This window comes from Ovis canadensis, chromosome 5, assembly GCF_042477335.2.
Source record: "Ovis canadensis isolate MfBH-ARS-UI-01 breed Bighorn chromosome 5, ARS-UI_OviCan_v2, whole genome shotgun sequence".
Taxonomy (NCBI): domain Eukaryota; kingdom Metazoa; phylum Chordata; class Mammalia; order Artiodactyla; family Bovidae; genus Ovis; species Ovis canadensis.
The window spans coordinates 44121320-44142930 of NC_091249.1; the positions used below are offsets into that span (position 1 = coordinate 44121320).

Here is a 21611-nt window from a genome sequence, read left to right on the forward strand (position 1 = left end):
TTATGACACAGACCTAAAGTTTCTCTTAAAAACAAATATGCTAAAAATAAGTGGTCTTAGAAAAACAGCTTTAAAATAATAATACAAGTGGTTTACAGGTAAAACAAAAATGGCAGAGAAAACTTTACATGTACCCATGTTACAGAAATAATACTTGAACAACTAAGTTTTGATGAACCTTTTACTTTCAGGATAGTAGCTAAATTCTTGAGCATTCTTTATTTTCTAATTTATCTTCTCATCTCAGCACCATTATTCCCACAGCACTAACTTTCCTCTGCCTTTCCATCGCTAAACTCACCCTTTCTGGATGTCCCATATCCTTTTTTCATTTTCCTTCCTTGTGATGAGAACCCCTGTCCCATGATGCCTTTGCTGCCTTTATGGGAGCTCATCTGCCAAGATTCCCCTCATGTGTTACCTCCTTGGTTCACTTCCTCTGACTTTCCCAGATAGTTGTCTTGCTTCTCAGTGTCCTGAGATAGACTTGCCCATACTGAGAGTCAGGCATTTATAAAGCTCTGATTCAACAATTCACTTAAGCAACTGTTTCACCTTCTCTACTGAGAGTCTCTTAAAGTCAAAGACTGGTTAAGAACCAATCTGTTTATAACAGCCCTCTCTCAAGCACAGCATGTCACAGATATAGGGACCAAGGACTAAACCTTTTAAAAAATGAATAAATGAATGAAGGGAGGAGAGAGGGCGTTGGGTAGGGGGGACAAAGGTACAAAGGAACATGCTAGACCAAAGATGCAAATATACTACATTACATATGAGTCTTGTCACAGTGAGTCACCCTTGCCCACATTTTGGACACACTGAATGTGTTGAATATTTCAAAGACAGTCTTGGTAAAGCTATTGAAGATGTGCTACGTATTATTTTCAAGTATTTCTTAAGTTCTAAGCCAAAATTGCTTCATCTGTAAAATAAAGGGGTTAGACACATGATGGCTAAGACCTGACCCACCTCTAAATTTCTATGACTGTATGGAATGTCTACAAATAACAGGGCTCTTTATTCTGAGTGACTCACTATGAAACACTATAATTCTTCTGGATCCATGTCTTTCAACAGATCCTCACAAATTTATAATTATGAGGCTAAGCTGATTGCTGACACAGAACAACTCTTTGGCTCTTGGGACTGATAAATTAGTATTTTCTTAGGAAGATAATGTACAGTTTGCGATTGCAACGGTGGATCCAATTTTTGAGACTGAACATCAGTGCTGGCTCCCAAAATGTCTATTTTACTTCTAAATATGGAGTTATGTGTCCATAGTAGAAAATTAGCTTTAGACATCAAGAAGAGAAAGGGGGTATCTTTATGATAAAATACTGTTTTCTTGCTATTTATTGTTAAAAGGTAAAGGAATACTATTTTCCTTGAGAAACAAAACAATCAGCTTTAGCTGTAATTGCCTTAACATGTACACAACAATGCCCTTCACATCTACAGCTACTGGAAACCTAGGCATCTTCAAGGACATGACTTCGAGGTTCTCCAAGAGGCCATTTCCTTCCATTTCTATACCTAAGAGAGGGATATCAATGAAAGATCAGGAGGATCCATGCTAGAGTCAAGTTTCCTTAATCCAATGTAAATGAAATTCATCGTGGGCCCACTTATCAAAAACACTTCAAGTTCCAAAGAGTGGTGACAGGTGACTTACATCATCTCACAACAAACAAAGGAGGATACGGAGCCTGACTGAAGATTACCTGCTGAGTGCTCTCTCGGAGAAGGCAATGGCACCCACTCCAGTACTCCTGCCTGGAAAATCCCATGGACAGAGGTGCCTGGTGGGCTGCAGTCCATGGGGTCGCTAGGAGTCGGACACGACTGAGCCACTGCACTTTCACTTTTCACTTTCATGCATTGGAGAAGGAAATGGTAACCCACTCCATTGTTCCTGCCTGGAGAATCCCAGGGACGGGAGAGCCTGGTGGGCTGCTGTCTATGGGGTTGCACAGAGTTGGACACAACCGAAGCGACTTAGCAGCAGCAGCAGCAGCAGCAGCACAGTGCTCTCTGTACCATCCATGGGGACTAGTCTAGAACCTGACCTAAGAAAGGGTTAACTCTGAATCTGGAATATTGTATCAGGCCACGATGTTGGGAAGAGCTGGGGGGAGTGAGGAATGCATGTTTCTGGAACATCCCCATGGAGTTGTCTGCTCATCCCTTTCACTGGTGCCACAGACCCTTTATTGAGCATGCTGTGAGGCTGAGGGGAAAGTACAGAGGATTTTCTTATAAAAATATCAACCAAAGATTTATTCACATTGATATGTTAAAATATTAATGGAAAAGATTCATTGATTTGGTTCTCAACTTCCTGAATTTAAGTGGCTGCTGATACCAAGCAGCTGTAGAAAATGTCAGATTCCAGTTTTGTAATTCTCAGTCCTACCCTGAACTGTCAAGACCTGCTCACATCACTTTGTGCCCCATCTGCACACATCTATTTGTTGGGTGAAAACTCATAGGAATACTCAAAATCCCTTACTACCTGGATAGAAAAGACTTCTTCACCAAAGATGTATGTTCTATCATGAAATGGGACATAATATTTTTACTACTTAAAATCTTTGGACCTTTTAAAAGTATGGTTCCTATAAAAGAGCAATGGGTGATTCCCAAGAAAGCACATGGTTTTAGTTATTCTGTTACCTAAAAGGGCTTCCCAGGTGGTTTAGTGGTAAAGAACCTCCTGCCAGTGCAGCAGATTCAGGTTTGATCCCCAGGTCTGGAAGGTCCCTGGGTCTGGAAGATTCCCTGGAGAAGGGAATGGCAACTCGCTCCAGTTTTCTTGCCTGGTGGCCTCCATGGGGTCTCAAAGAGTCAGACAGGAAAGCATGTTGACCTTTACTCTGACATCAGCAAAACCTTTTGAGTGGATTAACTCTTGTATCCACTCCAGTACTCTTGCCTGGAAAATCCCATGGACAGAAGAGCCTGGTAGGCTGCAGTCCATGGGGTCGCAAAGAGTCAGACACGACTGAGTGACTTCACTTTCACTTTTCACTTTCATGCATTGGAGAAGGAAATGGTAACCCACTCCAGTGCTCTTGCCTGGAGAATCCCAGGGACGGGGGAGCCTGGTGGGCTGCCGTCTATGGGGTCGCACAGAGTCGGACACGACTGAAGTGACTTAGCAGCAGCAGCAGCAGCAGCAGCAGCATCCACTCTAGGCCCATTACCAGGTTTCCTGTTTTTTTTCTCTCTCAGTGCTAAGTTGTAGAGAGAGATACACATCCACGCATGGTACAAAGGCTCAGCAAGCACAGAAGTGTGGAGACAGGGGAGAGCTCGCTCAGCATGGTTTCTGTGAAGTTCAGAACCACGCTTACCAGTTTTAACTGAAGGTGGCGATGTTTTACAGTGCTGATCTGTCAAGGCCAGGAAACATCGAGAGACTGCTCCTTCCTTGCTAAGAGAACAAGAGGCGCAGGGGGCTGGGCAGGGCATGGGATGGGGGTTGAAAAAAATCCCCATCCTCTACCCTCTACTCGACAGCTCCAACAGATGGCTGGCTCCCAGGATGCCATCAGTAAAGTTTTCTCTGTATGAAGTCACGTACCTACATTAGGAATACAGCTTTAGATTCAAGAAGAGAAAAGGGTGTATACATCTTTAGGATGCAAGAGTGTTCTCCCACTTTTTAAAAACTAAACGTTAAACGAACTCTGTTTTTCAGAAAAAAGTGGTAAGTGTGTGAACTTTGGTCCCATTTTGAGGGGGAAGCACTTAAAGGTCTGGAAGGGTGGAGAAATGGGAGGAAGAACCAGCCTGGCCTGCAGCCCCCTTTTTCACTAGGGTGTGCCCACCTGAGCTGATGGGGCCCCCGGCAGAGCTCTCCATTACAAGGCTGTGGAGGGAACAGGGCAGGCACAGGGAATGTAGCTAAGTGCAGACAGAGGCTCGTCCAGGAGAAAGCCGAGCAGCGCCACGCGCCCCTCTGTCTACTGCAGCTCAGCACACACTTCTCAGGCACTGTTATAAACTACCAGAAAATAAAAAACCTCTCCAAATGCTGTTTCTTAATTAGAACTTTCCTAAAATGTCCTCCATCTTTAAATTGCTAACACAATATGTTGGTGTAAAACCTCCTATGTTTCTGACTACAAGGCAAGTGTATGATTTCACTAGATGTTTTCATAGCAACTGCAGAGGGTGTTTGGTGCCTCTGTTCTTCTCACTTGAAAATAAATGAGAACTCAGAGAATTTTAGGCGTTATGTGGAAAATTACACACTATGCTGATGGCTCAACAAGGACCGAGATTCCCGGACTTCAACTTTCTTTCCATAATACCACAGAACTGCCTTATCAAAATGAAAAGCATCCCCTAAACATGTGGTTCACTTTATTTTTTTTTTTCTATTTGGGTCACATGTGGGCAATGGAATCCGAGACACCAGTAGTAAAACCTGGTTGTACTCATTTCAGATTCACTTTAGTCTAAATCCCAAACTGTACACTCTGTCTATAGATTTTGGTGACCACTGACTATGAAGTAACATTAGTAAAATGGCTTTTAATAACAAGTTTTCTTAGGAACAGTTGAGTGGAAGAAGTTCCCTACTTTGTTTATCTTTAGTGGCATCAGCCTAAATTTAGAGTCATCTTATCACCGAGAATTAGTTCTGAATTCAGCTGCCAATTCCTTCAACTGGTTAAAGATGGCAATTTCTTTGCAGTATAAGCAAGAGATACAAGAATAGAATAATACTTATTCAGAAGTGCTAAAGTAACTGGTAGAATGTTGAAAGCCCCCTCTTACAGGGTCCATTCATTCTACAAACATCTGTTGAATGTTCTCTGTGTGCACGGTTCTAGGGGTGCAGAGGGGAATGAAACAGACATAATCATCGTCCGCAGAGGGCAAGCCGACAGGCAGGCAAGTACACAGATGAATGAGAAATTACAAAATGCAAACTGCTCTGATGGAACAGGGAACAGATAAGAAGCCTCATCATGGCAATGATACTTCCTAAGCCAAGACCTGAGGATGAGAAGACAATTACTTGAAGGTAAGATGAGAATTACAATTTTCATCTTTCTCCTGAGGGGAAAATATAGGATAAAAGATGATTTTGTGGAGATCTGGGCAGAAGGAAGCCCATCCTCAAATGTCTGATGCAGGACAGAATCTGGCAGGTTTCACAGTTCTCATATCTAGAGCAGAGTGAGCCAGGGTGAAGGAGAGCAAAGATGAAGCTAGGCAAGGTTGTCAGGGGCCAACTCATTTGAGGGTTTTATTGACCACAAAAAGGAGTTTGGTTTATATTTTAAGTGAAATGGGGTATTCTTAGGGGGGTTCCACAGAGAATAAAAGGGTCTGTTTTACATTTTTTATAATTTTATTTATTTATTTATATATTGGCTGTGCTGGGTCTTCACTGCTTTGCTAGAACAGGCGCTATTCTTTGTCGTCGCTATCCTCAGACTTCTCATTGTGGTGGCTTCTCTTGTGGAGCAACAGCTCTCGGCACACGGGCTTTGGAGAAGGCAATGGCACCCCACTCCAGCGTTCTTGCCTGGAGAATCCCAGGGATGGGGGAGCCTGGTGGGCTGCCGTCTATGGGGTCGCACAGAGTCGGACACGACTGAAGTGACTTAGCAGCAGCAGCAGCAGCACACAGGCTTGGCAGTTGGAGCTCACTGGTTTAGTTGCTCTGTGGCATTTGGGATCTTCTTGGACCAGGGATTGAATCCTTGTCCCCTGCATTGGCAGGCTGATCCACTATCTACCAGGGAAGTCCAACTTTATATTTAAAAATACATCTTTGTGGCTACTTGGAAACGTGGGATGGTAGAATTGACGGTGAAGAAAGAAGTGAGACTAGTTCATGGTTGTTGACTCAGATGAAATGTAAGGGTGGCTTAAGTCAGTGCTTCTCAAACTTGAGGGCTTCCCTTGTGGCTCAGCTGGTAAAGAATCCATCTGCAATGCTGGAGACCTGGGTTTGATCACTGGGAAGATCCCCTGGTGAAGGCAATGGCTACCCACTCCAGTATTCTGGCCTGGAGAATTCCATGCATTGTATAGTTCATGCGGTCCGGTCACAAAGAGTCGGACATGACCGAGTGACTTTCACCTTCTCAAACTTGCATCTGCACGAAGGACTGGCCTGGAGAACTTGGTAGGATGCAGATTCTGATGTGGGAGTCTGGAGTAGGGCCAGGTCTACATTTCTAACAGGCTTACAGGTGGTGCTGACCGTGTTGGTTCTGGCCCCAGATCACACCGTGAGATGCAAGGGTCTGAGCAATCAGTGCCGTGGAAGTGTTTGGATTTTTGTAGATGATTCTTTACTCCCTTTGAGAATCCTTCAACTATGAGATTCTAGTATCCTGTTTCTATAACATGACTTTCAAATTTTTTTCTTAGGGGAAGGGTCAGGGCAAAGGAGCTAAGTAGACAAAGCGCATCTGTTTATTTTAAATAGGAAGAAAGAGCCCATTGGGAGACAAAGAAAAAGGATAAGCTCTTGGCCAGAAGTGGGGTGCTCTCTGAGATGCTGAGCAACTCCAAAGTCAGTAATGATGCTCCCCTCCCCAGTCATGCCATTGCCTTGATTGGGAAGGCGGGGCAGGGAAAATCCCTCCTCCCTTATGGCAGAGTGACTTCTGAGGAGAAAGTCACCTGGGGGCTGCACAAGGTCAAAAGCACTCAGGTTCTGTACCAGTTTTCCCTTGACCCTGGGCTTCATTTCTTCCCCTCCCTCCCTCCATGATGCTTATCTCCCTGAGTTCTCACCCGTCCTTATTGGGATTCCCTTGAACTCATTTCTACCAATAGGAGATTTCTCCACCAGTTTTGAGTTCAGTAAAACCAAAATACAGGGAGGAGACTGGGTCTCTGCCCTGAAGTTTTCTCCCTCTCTGACACTGCCTCATTCCTGACCTTCTTAACTGCGCAACCTTCTAGACAATCAGGGAGCTGCAGGGCTTATATCCATGGCTAAGCAAAGGGAAGAAATGTTCAAGTAAAGAGGGGGGAAAAGATGCAATGTATTTAATCTCTGCCACTGCCAGCCCTTTACATTATTTTTGACAAGAGTTTTATTTTTAACTTCTCTATCACCCCCCATTCCTATCTTTCCCTGTACTGACTTCATACTCTTTCTTTCAGAAACATAAGCTAAATATGGGGTTATGTGTTAATCCGTAAGTGTTAACGGATTAAAAGCAGACAGAGGGGGCAGCTCGGTTTTTCCTAAGATCTGTGGTTCATTCAAAGTGATGGCCATACGCATTTTGTAACAGCAGAAAAAAGCAGTGGATAAAATGGCCCTTACATCATGGTGACAACCATACAAAAAATAAGTCTCATGAAAAAATGCTAGAAAGAAATATAGTGATTTTGTTTTGGTGGCATGGTTAATTGCAGCTTTTACTTACCATTTAAAAAATGAATTATGTCACCTCTATAATTATAATTTTGTTAAAGAAAAATAAAAAATGACTAACATGCTCACCTATATGCTTTACTGTATGTAAATTTTTATTGTGGTTAAACAAGACATTTGTCATAAATGTCAGATTCTTTGCTGTATCAGGTTGAAGTGTTCATTTTCTTGCCTGAGACTTAACAAATTTGTTTCCCAGTTCTTTGAGTTCATTTTATATTAGATCATGTAAAATGGACTGGTCAGCAGGCTTTCAATTTAAACTTCTGTACCAACTTTCATTTTCATGCTTTTAGCATGAAACCTTAAATATTATATAAACAGGAGGTTTATATATTTATCATCATTAGCTATACCACAGCAGCATTGAGAGGATAAATTTCATGTCAATGTATTATTTTTGGTGCTAGCCAAAATCCTTGAAAAATGTTACAAAACCATGGATTTTCAAATGTTCAGGGTTTTTTTTTCCACAAAATTTGCATGCACAAGGGCTAAAAATATAGCAAATTCATAAGGTTTCTAAAATGACTTTTTACCAGATACTAACTTTAAAAAGTATGATTTTTCTTTACTCATTATCATACCAGTGATCTTCTCTACTATTTAGGTATTGAAATCCTTTCAGTGTCTCTTCTCAAACACACCCCAAGGCCATTTAATACTGTTATATAACCAAGTTTCCCAACCTTAGCACAACTAAGTTCTCAGATGCAGAACTGCATTAATATTTATCTGCCTTCTTTCATAAGAAAATTATACGAGCTGAGCAGATACATACTTGTAAGAATCATGAGACATTTAAACCATGAATTGAAACAAATGTGTATTTGAGTGTCCAATTAATTAAAAGAAACTCGAAGTCAATGAAATTGAATACATTTGATTTGAATACCATATGTTGATCTAATGCATTTAATCCTCATATGGAGGAAACGGGGAGCAGAGTTAACACTCCCTGCCTTGTCCTGTGGTCCTTCCCTACATAAGGAACCGGTATTAAGCAGAGAAAACATGCAAATATTTTACAAATAACTCTCTCTTATAGGTGAAAAATTCTCAGACATAACATCCTTGGTGCTAATCCTTGCCTCACACCACTAGCCACGCGTGGTTCCTCAGATTGCGACTACTCTTCAACTGTTAAACTTCATAAGGGCTCTGCAGTCAGTAGACTTGCCTTCAAATGCAGAATTCTGGGCAAAGTATTTGCTCTCTGTGAGTCTCAGTTGGCTAGTCAATAAAACGGGCATTTATTTTCCTTATCAATAAAAAGACCATTAGTATAGTCTTTCCTGTGAGAATTATTTTGAAAGTAAAAGTGTCAAGTGTTAGCTGATCAGTCGTGTGCAAATCTCTGCAACCCTATGGACTGTAGTCCATCAGGCTCCTCTCTCCATGGAATTCTCCACGTAAGAATACTGGAGTGGGTTGCCATTCCTTTCTCCAGGGGATCTTCCTGACCCCGGGATCAAACCTGGGTTTCCTCATCGCAGGCAGATTCTTTACTGTCTGAGCACCAGGGAATTATTCTGAGGACAAATAAGCTGCGTACAGAAGACCTTGCCTAACGCCTGGTACTCCGAGCACCTCAGACATAACTGGGAGAGCTCAGTAATACCTGCACAACTCCAAAAACATCCAGGTTTGTTCTCAGGCATCTAAGCCCTAGTTGTTCTTCTTCCTCCTGCCTTCCTCTGGTATCTGAGATCTCTTCACACTTCTTTTCAAAACTTCTTTTGCTGACAAAAATTCTATTTAGTCATACAGTGGCTCAGGCTGTAAAGAATCTGCCTATGACGTGGGAGACCTGGGTTCGATGTCTGGGTTGGAAAGATCCCCAGGAGGAGCACAGTTGACAGTATTACCCTGTCAGGGCAAATACAGATTTTAATAGGAATCCAGCCTTTGGCTATGGGAAGGGCACTCAGAGCAGACTCGTGGTGTCAGTGAGCAAATGGAAGGTGCAGGGAGCCTGCCCCAGACCTCTGGCAGAACTCGGCCATTTGCATTTTCAGAGTCCATGTGAAGCTGGCACAGGGCCCAGGGATGAAAAGCGGGTAACCCTGGGCTATATGTCTCATGGAGAAGCTTCCATGGGCAACCAACAGGGTTCATCTGAACTGCTGCTCTTCTCAGAACACTTGGAAAAACAGGCAGAAAGGACAGGCACTGCCACTAAGGGTGGCAGGAAAGATGTGTGCTAAGTTCTGAGGCTGATCAGTGGGGCTGACAGGTTCTGATCAGATCACACGTGGGGAGGCCTCAGGTGCAGTTCTGGGTGCACCACTTTTAAGAGGGATGCTGATAAATGAAACGTCCACAAGAAAGCAAGAAGCCTGAGCAGGATACACTCAAAACTGGGGAGGGAAATTTTAGCTTGGAGAAGACAAAACCAAGGGTGACTGCCATCTCCAAACACTTAGTGGCAGCACCGTTGCCCAGGAGGAATGGTCCTTCTCTAAGGTTCCAATGGAAAAAATCAGGTATCAGGATGTACATCTGAGGGCCGCTGATTTTGGCTGAACAAAAATTAACCACTGATTTTGGCTGAACAAAAACTAATCTCTGTGAATAGGTGGCTTTGTGAGACTGTGAGCTCCCTGTCACTAACATGATGGAGTATAGGCTTGGATGATCCCATCAGCATAGTAACCATCACTTTCTAAGATCTGATGGATTTGGGACTACATTAGTATTACTTTTAGCCTTTTAAAAACTCATTTATAAACAATCAAAACATTTTTCATTTAAATTTACAGAAGAGTTGAAAGAATAAAAGTACAAAGAACACATGTATACTCTTTACCAACATCCATCAACTGTCAACATTATACCCATCTACTTTTATTATCTGCTCTTTCTCACTTTTTCTCCTTTTTAAACTACATGATTTTTAGGGATTCTTCTTTGAGAGTTATGACTCTAGGCTTCCTTCCAGGTAATAGGAATTTAGAAAAATTGGGATTCTGTTGGCAGTGCTCTTAAGAGGTCTTAGCATAAAACCTGAACTCCACGTTGTTCCCTGACTCACAGGGCCCTGTACAGTTTGACCCTCCCTGAACGGCTCCCTGGCCTCATCCTCATTTTGATCGCCCCCGCACCCCTCCACAGCCACACTGGTTTTCTCTTCTGCATCCACTAAGCTGATTTCTGACTCAGAGGCGCTGCACTTGCTAGTTCCTCTGCCTCAAATGCTCTCCACTGGCTTTCCCATGGCTGGGCCCTAGGAACACTCCCTGATCCCCAAACTCTTCTCTCTTCCCCACTGTAAGTTACTTTGTCACAAGCCTCGCATCACCTCCTCACTATTGGGCATGATCTGGTTTATGTATTCATTTGCTTGCCTTTGTCTGTCACCCCCCAGGATGTAAGTGCTTTGAGAACAGAGCCTTGTCTATACCTTGTTTATTACCCTGTCTTCAGTGCATAGGACAGAAAACACACAAGTCACTTGAGGAATGAATAAATAAAAGAACGAGTGGCTCCAAGAACATCTATCTCATCAAAGATATGTTAATACTAGGATGGACGTTACTATTTGACGGCTTACACAGAAAAGTGCCTAACAGACTTAAAGGTAAAGAGACACATCTCTATTGGGTGGGGTATGCTTACAGTCACTGGGAGTTTAGGGGAAAGTTCCCCCATCCAGAAGACGTGGACTTTTCTCAGGAGCCAATGTGTCTTCTGCTGCCATGGGTTTGAAAAGATTATCATAACAGTGGAGATCTGCAAAAGCTCCTGGAGCCAACTCCTAGGTTTTTGAAACAAGACAGACCTGGGACCGGGGTAGGGGGGAAGTACGGGGAGCTGGGGACTATTTCTACATCTGAATGGCCAGGGAACTCATTGAGACTGGCTCAGTTCTTTCAGAAAGGGAAGGTGAAAACTTTACTATATTGAGATTTCTTTCAAAGGAGTTCACAGATAATTCTACAGTGGTGCTTTGCAGAGATTGATTTTTCGTGTGTTTCTTTTTCTAAGATTGCTCTTGCTCTGTTAGGAAGTGTTTTACCAGCCTCCAAATGGTCCATCAAGTTGGAGGTGCACATGTGGTTCCATTAAGGAGGCCTGAGTTTTTCCCGCAAACATTCATTTCTTGTCAGGCCCAATCATTGGTGATTACCTTGAGCATTGGATGTTTGCTCTGGGTGAGTCTGAAGGCATCTGAACTTGAAATTGGCCTCCTTCTCAACCACAGAAGAAATCTGTAACATCGCCTATTGTGGAAGTGGCTACAAGTCACATGACCTGGAGAAAAATGGAATAAACCACCCCCAGGAAAATTATTTTTAAAAGCTTCGGTTAATTCACTTAACTTGGTAAGCAAGAGAAACTATTTAACAGAGAACAAATTTTCCACTCCAATGGTGAGGGAAAATGCTAGCTTTTAAAGTTTTAAAATATCCTGAAATTAAATTACTATCCCTTAGTCTAGCTATCTGATAGAATAAGGAAATGTATAAGAGAACAGACTCCAGAGACAGACTTCCTGGAGTTTGAATCCCAACTCCATAATGTAATCGCTGTGTGACTCTGGGCAAGATAATTAACTTCTCTGCTCCGTGCCTCAGTTTGCCCATTTATATAATACAAACATCCTAATGGTACTTAGTTCACAAGGATTTTAGGATTGAGTCAATACAAGTAAAGGGCTTACAGCTGTACCTGGGACACTAAGCACTACTGAAGTGTTTGCTATTAAGCCTTCTTTCTTACTCTCCAGCTTCAACTTAAAAAAAAAAAGAAAATCTTGTATCGCCAAAGTACTTTCAGATACATCACCTAATTTTGATACTAACAGTAGCCTAGCAACACTGGCAGAAAAAGTTTCTTTTTTATTTTATAGATAATGAGTCACAGGCTCAAGGTCGGATAGAGGGTAAAGGGCTGAATGCTGACTCAGATGGAGGTCTTGGACTCTGAGGTTGGGGGCCTGTCCACCGAATCTGATGCCTTTGTCACTGATCACAGGGTTCAACTCTGAATCTGGTGATGGCTTTTAAGGAGGCACATTCTGATAAGTCTTGTGATCAAAGCCTCTGTTAACCCCATAGAAACTTGAGTGTGCTTGAAATTTAAAAAAAAAAATTAATGGAGTTAAGTGAAAACTTTCATTTGCACTTCAAACTATCTTCTATGACGATTCTGACCCGGACAATGAAAAATTACTTTCATTCACACAGAAAAACACTGAGATAAACAAACCTAGATAGACGAATTATTTTTCCCACCTCATCTAAACAAACTGTCGATAGTAAACAAACGATCCAGAAGAAAAGTAAATAAGCTTTGTACAGTTGTTTCAGTTCAAAAGGCCTAGAATTCTCGTAGCTGTATAGGTAGGACGATCTATTTATTTTCAAACATGATGCACCTAATTCAAGGATTATCTGAAGTCTTACATCATCTGCAGTTCTTAGGATTCTAGTTACTATCAGAGGTCCTGCTTTGGCAAGGTTAATGGTGATGCCTTAGAGTAATTAGCTGGAAAAATAACAAACATCATTTCATAGTTTAATGCTATAGTATCATTCCCATCAATATCCTTTTTTATTTTCATTTTTGCTCATCACAGAGAGAAAAGCAGAGAGGCTTAATTTGATTTTCGGAAGGAAAAACAATTCTGAATGTACTTTTATTTTGGTCGAGGGTGGGGGGGCGGTGCAAGGAGAAAAGGTCAGCCAGCTGGTTTTCATCTATATGCCATAATTCTCTGTTTAGTTTACACTATTAAACTCCAAAGCTTTGCTTTAATCTTAACTGTTACAGTATGCCTTACTGCAGATTCTATCATGTCGCATCCCTGATAGGATTTCAGACTTTGGCAAAGCACCATCCCCCAAGTTGGTCCTTGCCATCTGGGTAGTAAACGTATCCAACATTTTTTCATTGGCGCCTGCATCATTATGTTTTGTCACCAATGGTTTCTCGGGTTTGCAGTAAATTGCTGCGTATACTGTGGTTTGGAGCTGCCGCGATGATCGCCTACATTTATTTGTATACAACTGGGTCCTCATCAGGGCCTCCCTGTCCAGTTAGTCTCTGGAGGATGACCTAACATCTGTTTGTTGGGGGTGGGTGGTGAATGGAGAAGCCGTAAAACAAGAAGAAAACAGAAAGCAGGAGCAACCAATTTGATGGGGGAAGAGATTCCAGGAGGAGTCCCCCACACTCCAAAAGGCAGGTTAAAAAGAGATGAGTGAAACTTACCTGATCTGTCTTCATTTTGCGAATCACATCTTCGGCACAGTTCCGGGATGGTCTTGAGTGATGTGACTGAATACTGAACAGGAAGCCAGAGGAAAAAGAGTGTAAAGTAACAATTTAAAACAAGAACATTACATTCACTCAACTGGCCAGAAAACCAAAACACAAGAAGTGATACTTGAGTACAACATGTTTGTCCAGAAAGCCTAAGTTTACACTAAATGGGCTGCTTGGTGATCTGGCTGTAGCCCAGACTCTACCTATAAACATGTAAGTAGATGCAGATTAAAAAGAGGTCTGGACAGTCCTTTAACAAATGAGGTGGGGTGTAGCCAGGAGATATTCTATTTCTTCTGCTACTTGTGGAAGATGGATTTTTCTGAACCTTGACAGTTTCCAGAAGATGGCCATAATATTTGCACTCTGAATCATAAGAGTGAATCTATGTGTGGAAAAAAAAAGTCAAGAGGAGGAGCACCCAGCTTCCTACAGCATCCAGGCTAGCCAGGAGCCATCTCTCCTGGACTACAGACATGTCCCTAATGCTGCCACAAATCATACTGCGATTTCCATGGGAAATATCAGGATAATGCTATGAAAAGCGAGAAGAGCACGGTTCTGTTTGAAAGCTCATCTGTTTCATGGACAGATTATTCTAAATTGAAAGAAACCACCCTGCAGGCTCAGTCCCAGCACCAACTCAGGGGCTGCTATCAGGATGATAGATTATGACATAAAGGGGCATAAAATCAGAGGAGCTACAACAAATGTAAAATCAATAGTTATGATGTATAGAAATGACATTTGATGCCAATCAATCTTTCTTTGGAGAAAGGTGTTTTAAAACAATGTAAATAGGATGAACTCTTTCTTTAATCAAAGGCCAAGTCAGGGACAGTCTTCAATCATACTTTAATTCATAATATATAGCTTCCTAAAAATAATTTACTCTGCACCTTTAAGAACGACACTTATATAAATGAGCATGGATTCTGAATGACTTCACGTTGCAAAACTGGGAGGGGGATTGAGAAAAACAAAAACATTTAATCTAAAAGAAAAATGATCACGAGAAACTCATTAGGATTATTCCAGCATTACAAGTGAGGGATGTGTAATTGGGACACATTTGTCTATAGGAAGGTGCTTCAGTTAGCTTGATGCTGATGGATGAAGCAGTGTCTACACTGAGCTCCCCCTGTCCCACTCCTGCACTTTCCATGCAGTACCAGGACAGCAAGGCAGAGGGAGGGGCAGTTGGAGCTATTGTCAGTTTGCCAACTGCACATCACAAACAAATTAAATTTCCAGTACTTCCAAGTGAAAAATGAAATCTCAGATGACTAATTAGAGAAATGACTCTTACCTGTCTGATGCAATAACATCCTGTTTATGTTGGCTATTCCTCAGAGACTACAGGTGTTTTAGCAAACCCGTTCACATACTCCAGGGAAGGAAGATGGCCTCTTAAGCCAAAAATGCACTCCAAGGAAGTTTTTCCCCTCTCACGTTAAGTTCTTTGGGAGTGGGAGGTAACACAGGTACAGAAGCATTTTTCTTGTTACTAATAAGTTACCTTCTGTTTCTGGCCAAGTACAAGCTCTCTAAGGAAATCTGGTAGCTTCCTGAGGCCAGCTGGTACAGGTTAAATAATTACACAGTCTGTGATTCAATTAAAACTGGGCCTTTTGTTTCAGCTGCCATCAACCTCATGAAAGCACCCTTTGGCAAAGTCTTACCCTCTCTCTCTTTTTTCCTTTTTCTTCCAAGGCAAAATCTCAGACAGGAAATTTCAGATTGATTATGTTTAAATATAGTTAATGGTAAATTCAATAAGTTGCTCAGGGGGTCTAATGATAAGTATTTGATTAAACTGGGTGTGTTGCTATCTGCATTTCCAGCCACATGCATCCTAACTGCCACCTCCCACATCGGAACTGTCAGAACCTACGATTTATTAGCTGCACCTTCAGCTCCTCCAGTGTGACTGCAATGTACCTTCAGCTCCTCTGATGTGATTGCAAAGGTCCACAGTATGCAATCACTTTTAATTTGATGAGGTTTCCATTTCAACAGCCCACAGGATGCCTGGTTGGTAGAGGGACTGAGCTCTAGAGATGAGCCTGGCTGAGCCCCATCCACTGCCTCAATCTGTTTCACTTCTGGTGGCTCTGCCTCTCACCCACAGTTACACAGGAAGTCACTTTGGGGAAGGTATCTATCTTAATTCTTTATGGGAATATGACACTGTATAAAAAGTCATGTGCTTGCTCCTGGTCATGGAAATAAATAGTAATCGAAGACAAAGATGATGTGTTGGCCAGAAAATCAAAGTTTTGGTTAATTATAAGAATATATGGAATGTCAAATTCAGCAATGACTCTAACCTACACTGCGAACAAATCTATAAGAACACATGAGGGGAAAAAAAAATCAATTTGTGGATTTGTTTCAGCAAGTACATTGCTCTTTGGATACAAGATAAAACTTAAGAGAGTGCCATACAGATGGTTAAGTTGTGATATGAAGAGATACAGCAGAAATATGAAATTCACAAAACTGACACAAAAAATAAATTTTCATATCTGCAAATCTGGGAATAAGCAAACAACCCAGGAAGTCGCCTTTCACAAACACACTGTGATACCATCTGGGAGCTGTGAGGAAAGCTTTCCCAGGACTTCACCCGGGTTCACAGGACAGATGGCTTTTTATAAGGAGCTGATAGGTCACCAGCCCACCTATTCTCAGGACAATGGCCTGCTCCCAGGGTAGCCATGACTGTTATTTTGGCCTTAAGAGAACCAAAGCCCCATATCTTTCCTGTGTCTTGAGCCCAACCCAAGCCTTTATATTGTGTTCCCTTGATTCCTGTTATCCTTGAGTGACAAGAGAGGAGAGGGGTCTTGGAGATGGCCCAAAAGTACGATATTTCCTATCTCTGTGTTGCATTCTATTTTTTTCTTTTTCTAAGCATCTTTAGAGGAAGCAATATTTTTTATTCAGACTTCTTTTCCACTCCTCCAGCATGCTCCAAGGAAAGCCCCTGCCAAAGACCGAACAGTTGCCTCCACGTCTTCCATGTCCCTGTGCATTCAAAGTTTAGTTTCCCTTCAGTTCATTTACTCTGGGGCCTCCTTGCCTGCAATACTTTCTTCTGGCCAGGCAAATGCTACTGCTCCTCAAGGCCAGGGTTTCACAGATTTCTACACTCTCTGTGAAACCCCGCCTGATTGCTTCAGCCCTGACTGAACACACTCTTTCTAAAAAATTAGTCAACTATTTAAAATTGAAGTATAGTTGACTTACAATGTTGTGTTCACTATTGCTGTGTATAACAAAGTGACTCAATTTTATGTATATACACACATTCTTTCTCATATTCCTTTCCATTGTGGTTTATCATAGGATATTGAATACAGTTGCTGCCAAGGACTTTGTAGTTTATCCATTCTACGTATACCAGTTTGCATCTGCTAATCCCAAACTCCCAGTCCAGCCTCTTCCAACCCTCTCCCTCTTGGCAAGCACCAGTCTACTTTCTATGTCTGTGATTCTATTTCTGTTTCATAGATAGGTTCGTCTGTGCCATGTTTTAGATGGATGCAACTAGGGACTATCATGGGCTTCCCTGGTGGCTCAGCTGCTAAAGAATCTGCCTGAAATGCAGGAGACCTGGGCTTGATCCTTGGGTTGGAAAGATCCCCTGGGAATGGCCACCCACTCCAGTATTCTGGCCTGGAAAATTTCATAGACGTTATAGTCCATGGGGTCACAAAGAGTTGGACATGGCTGAGCAACTTTCACTTGACTTCACTTCACTTTTCAGGGACTATCATGCTAAGTGAAGTAAGTCAGAAAGGGACGCTTTTCTGCCCTTGATAAGAAAACCTTGTCGTGTGCTCTGTCCTTCCCCTGTGCTATGCTGGCTCTCACAAGTGCCTGAGGGAGAGGATGATGTCTTTAGTATATATGCATGGCACACAATAATTTATTCACTGTCTGAAATGCTAAGCTATATGCACATGTGATTAACCCTGGGACGTATTATAGATGGTCAAGCAAGTTCTTTCATATTTAGGTTGTAAGTGGGAATTCCTTCCATGCTTCTGCACTTGCTCTAAAATTACTTAGCTTTCTAAAAGGTAAATTTGACTAAGGTGCTTCTCAGTTTCAAATCTTCAGTGGCTTTGCCCTGCCCCTAGGAGAATGATCGATAACCCTTAGCATGGCATGGGCAGCCTTCCATGAGCTTAGACTCATCTCTCACCATTGTCCTCTTCTTCTGGTTGCAGTAATACTAAATTTCTTGTGGATCCCTCATAATATCTTCTCTGATCCTCTCAGGTGAAACTTATCTCAGCTTTCAAAGTGTGGTGGAGACCAATGGCATTAACACCATTTAGGGACTTGTTAGGAATTCACAAGCTTGGGCCCCACCCCAGAAACTTTAAGGCAGGGCCCAGCAATCCAGGAAAGACTGACAGCAGGAGGACAAGGGGGCAACAGAGGATAAGCTGGTTGGATGGCATTATCAACTCAATGAACATGAGATTGAGCAAACTCCAGAAGATAGTAGCGAACAGGGAAGCCTGGCGTGCTGCAGCCCATAGAGTCATAAAGAGTGGGACACAACTGAGCAACTGAACAACAACAGCAATCTGTGTTTTTACAAACCATTCAGGTGATTCTGATGCCTAGTGAAGCTCAGGAACCACTGTTCTTTATTTCTTTATCTTGGCCATATGTTCAGTACAGAATCCATCATGTGACATTTCATCTATACCTTTATATAATGTCTTTCTCTGCTTCCTGAGGGTATGGACAATATTTTATTTACCAGAGATACTGGGTACTTACTGAACTGAGTAAAATGAATTTTCCTAGGAAGCTCATGATATTGGCGGCAATACTAATACTAATAATGGTAGTGCTAATTTATATAGCACTAATCTTAAGAAACTTCATGTGCACGTTAGTTGCTCACTTGTGTCCAACTCTTTGCCACCCCATGGACTCAACTCATTGCCACCCCATGGACTCAACTCATCAGGCTCTTCTGTCCATGGGATTTTCCAGGCAAGAATACTGGAGTGGGCTGCCATTTCCTTCTCCGGGGCATCTTCCCTGGAGAAGGACCAGGGATCAAATCTTCCCGACCCAGGGATGGAATCCAGGTCTCCTGCATTGCAGGCAGATTCTTTATCATCTGAGCCACTGGTAGTACTTAGTAATATTTATATAGCACTAATCATCTTAGAAAACGCCATACCTACCAGTCTAGCAATGTAATCAGGACATATTTAAAAGAATAAACACTTCTAATATATTCACAGCATGAATGGCAGCTGATGCCTTTGCTTTTCATACAGAGACAATGGATCTGGAGCCAGAAGTTCTGGATTCAAGTCTTACTTCTGACATTTATTAACTCTGTAGTTCTGGGCAGAGAAATCATTTCTAATCTCTGAAGCTCAGTTTATTTATTTAGAAAACACTGATAATCAGATGAGATCATGTAAGTGAAGTCAATCTGCCAGCTACAAGATGATGTGAAATGTTCTGGTCTCTTCCCTCTAATCCATCTTCCTTGTGTGTACCACAGCTCTTCCCTTCTCATCTCTGTGCCTCTCATGATTCGCAGTTCAGGAGATCAAGACTTGAGAACTGATGAGACAGGAAGAGGGGGGCCAGGCTGGGACTGGAAAGGAAAGGAAGGACAGCCCAGCCTGTCTCAGCACTTTATTTCACTTCTTTGGTCTTTCCTCGTCCAAGGGAACCCATGCCCAAGAACAGACACGGAAACTTAGCTTCACAAAGTACACAGAGTTGCTATGAGGTTAAGATGATCCTACACACCCCAGTGTTGTCACTCTGCCATGCAAAACAGTTTGAACGTGCATGGGATTCATAATTACAGGCTGTGACTTCTACACTGGGCTTTGGGGACCTCTGACCACCCTACATACTATTCAGGGTTGAAAAGCTTTGGCCCTTGCTCCTGAGAACTGGAGCCAGTTGGGTGAATGAGCAGACATTACTCAAATGGTCACAAGCCACAGAAAATGAAAGAACTAAAATCCTAACACCTTTTCAAGCTAGAGACTTTTAAGCAACTAAGGTCTCATTGAGTTTCCAAAAGAAATAATTAGGTCAGTCATCCAAACAAATATCCTGAAATTCGTGGGTTCTCACGTAGCTTTCCAAAATTCAAGCAGGCATCTACACAGTCACACACTAAAAATGACAAAAATGTGTACACGCAAAGCTGGTAGGGAAAGCAAAGGCACACAGCTGAACAGAGACTTTCAGAAGTGCAATATTTTCCTAAAACTGTGACCTCCTCTCCAACGGCCCAACTCAAGGGAGTAGCGTCCTGACTTCACGCCCTCCCTAACAGGTCATGCTCTGCTTTCCCTTCTCTGAGGATGTGGTGCTCACACTCCACACCTTCATCAGGCTAGCATGCTGTTACGGCTCAGAACTCCTTCTCTTCCATCTCCTCGGACTCATGCTCCGCCATCACCCTCTCTTCTCTCCTTCTCTCAGCCACTCTCAACATCAGCTCTCTCCTCTGATCCTATAAAATTAAACAAGCACCCCCACCACCTCAGGACACACTGCCTCCTCAGCTGGTCATGGGTGGAATTTCCTGCTCGTGTGTTCACAGCCATCTTTTTTGAAAGAATTGCCTTGGTTCCTGTCTCCACTTCCTCATCTCTGCATTCACTCCTCCAGCCACAAAGCTGTGTTATTCGTGCCCTCACCCACAGGCATTGCTCTTATTGTGGCCACCGATGAGTTTTAACTGGAAAATCCAGTGGCACTTTTCAGGCACTGCTCTTTCTAATGACCCATTTCCCATGCTTGACCATTGTAAGTGATCCTTTAAATTCTTTAAATCATCCTTCCCCCTTTTTCTATCTCCCTTAGTTTCCTTTTATATCTTTGAACACTTCTTTCCTGTCTTCTTTGGAGAAGCTTCGTTTTCCTCCTTCCTCACAGGACACACTTCTGCACAGTTCCTTTCTTGGGACATTCTTCCCTTTTCATATTCCATGCTTCTCAGGTGACCTTACTGATTCCCACAATTTCAACCATTACCTCTACTAGACACTGGTCATCTACATATTCATATATATATATATCCTGTGCATGGAAAATTCTTGAAGAGATGGGAATACCAGATCACCTTTCCTGCCTCCAAAGAAACCTGTATGCAGGTCAAGAAATAACAGTTAGAACCAGACATGGAACAGTTTGGTTCCAAATTGGGAATGGAGTACATCAAGGCTGAATATTGTCACCATGCATGTGCAGTCCATGGGGTTGCAAAGAGTCGGACACAACAGAGTGATTGAACCAACCTAAGCAGAGTACATCATGCGAAATACTGGGCTGGATGAATCAGAAGCTGGAATCAAGATTGGAAAAATATCGAAAACCTTAGATAGGCAGATGATACCACTCTAATGGCAGAAAATCAAGAGGAACTAAAGAGCTTCTTGATGAGGGTGAAAGAGGAGGGTGAAAAAATTGGTTTAAAATGCAGCATTCAAAAACTAAGATCATGGCATCTGGTCCCATTACTTTATGACAAATAGATGGGGAAAAAGTAGAAACGGTGACAGATTTTCTTTTCTTGGGCTCTAAAATCACTATGGACAGTGACTGCAGCCATGAAATTAAAAGATGCTTGCTCCTTAGAAGAAAAGCTATGACAAACCTAAATAGCCTATTAGAAAGCAGAGACATCACTTTGCTGACAAAGTTCTGTATAGTCAAAGCTATGGTTTTTCCAGTAGTCATGTATGGATATAAGAGTTGGACCATAAAGAAGACTGGGTGCTGAAGAACTGATGCTTTTGAATTGTGGTGCTGGAGAAGACTCTTCAGAGTCTCATGGACAGCAAGGAGATCAAACCAGGTAATCCTAAAGGAAATAATATCTGAATATCATTGGAAGGAGTGATAC

At 42.3% G+C, this 21611-nt stretch overlaps 1 protein-coding gene across 11 annotated transcripts in view; it reads right to left on the bottom strand.

The window, feature by feature from the left end:
- The window catches only part of SNCAIP (synuclein alpha interacting protein), a 163234-nt gene that overhangs the window by 52601 nt on the left and 89022 nt on the right, over positions 1-21611 (bottom strand). For all 11 annotated transcript variants that reach the window (XM_069591687.1, XM_069591683.1, XM_069591690.1 and 8 more), the window contains one exon: positions 13640-13712. In XM_069591687.1, the coding sequence (XP_069447788.1) occupies positions 13640-13712 (73 nt within the window). The remainder of the gene's footprint in view (positions 1-13639; positions 13713-21611) is intronic.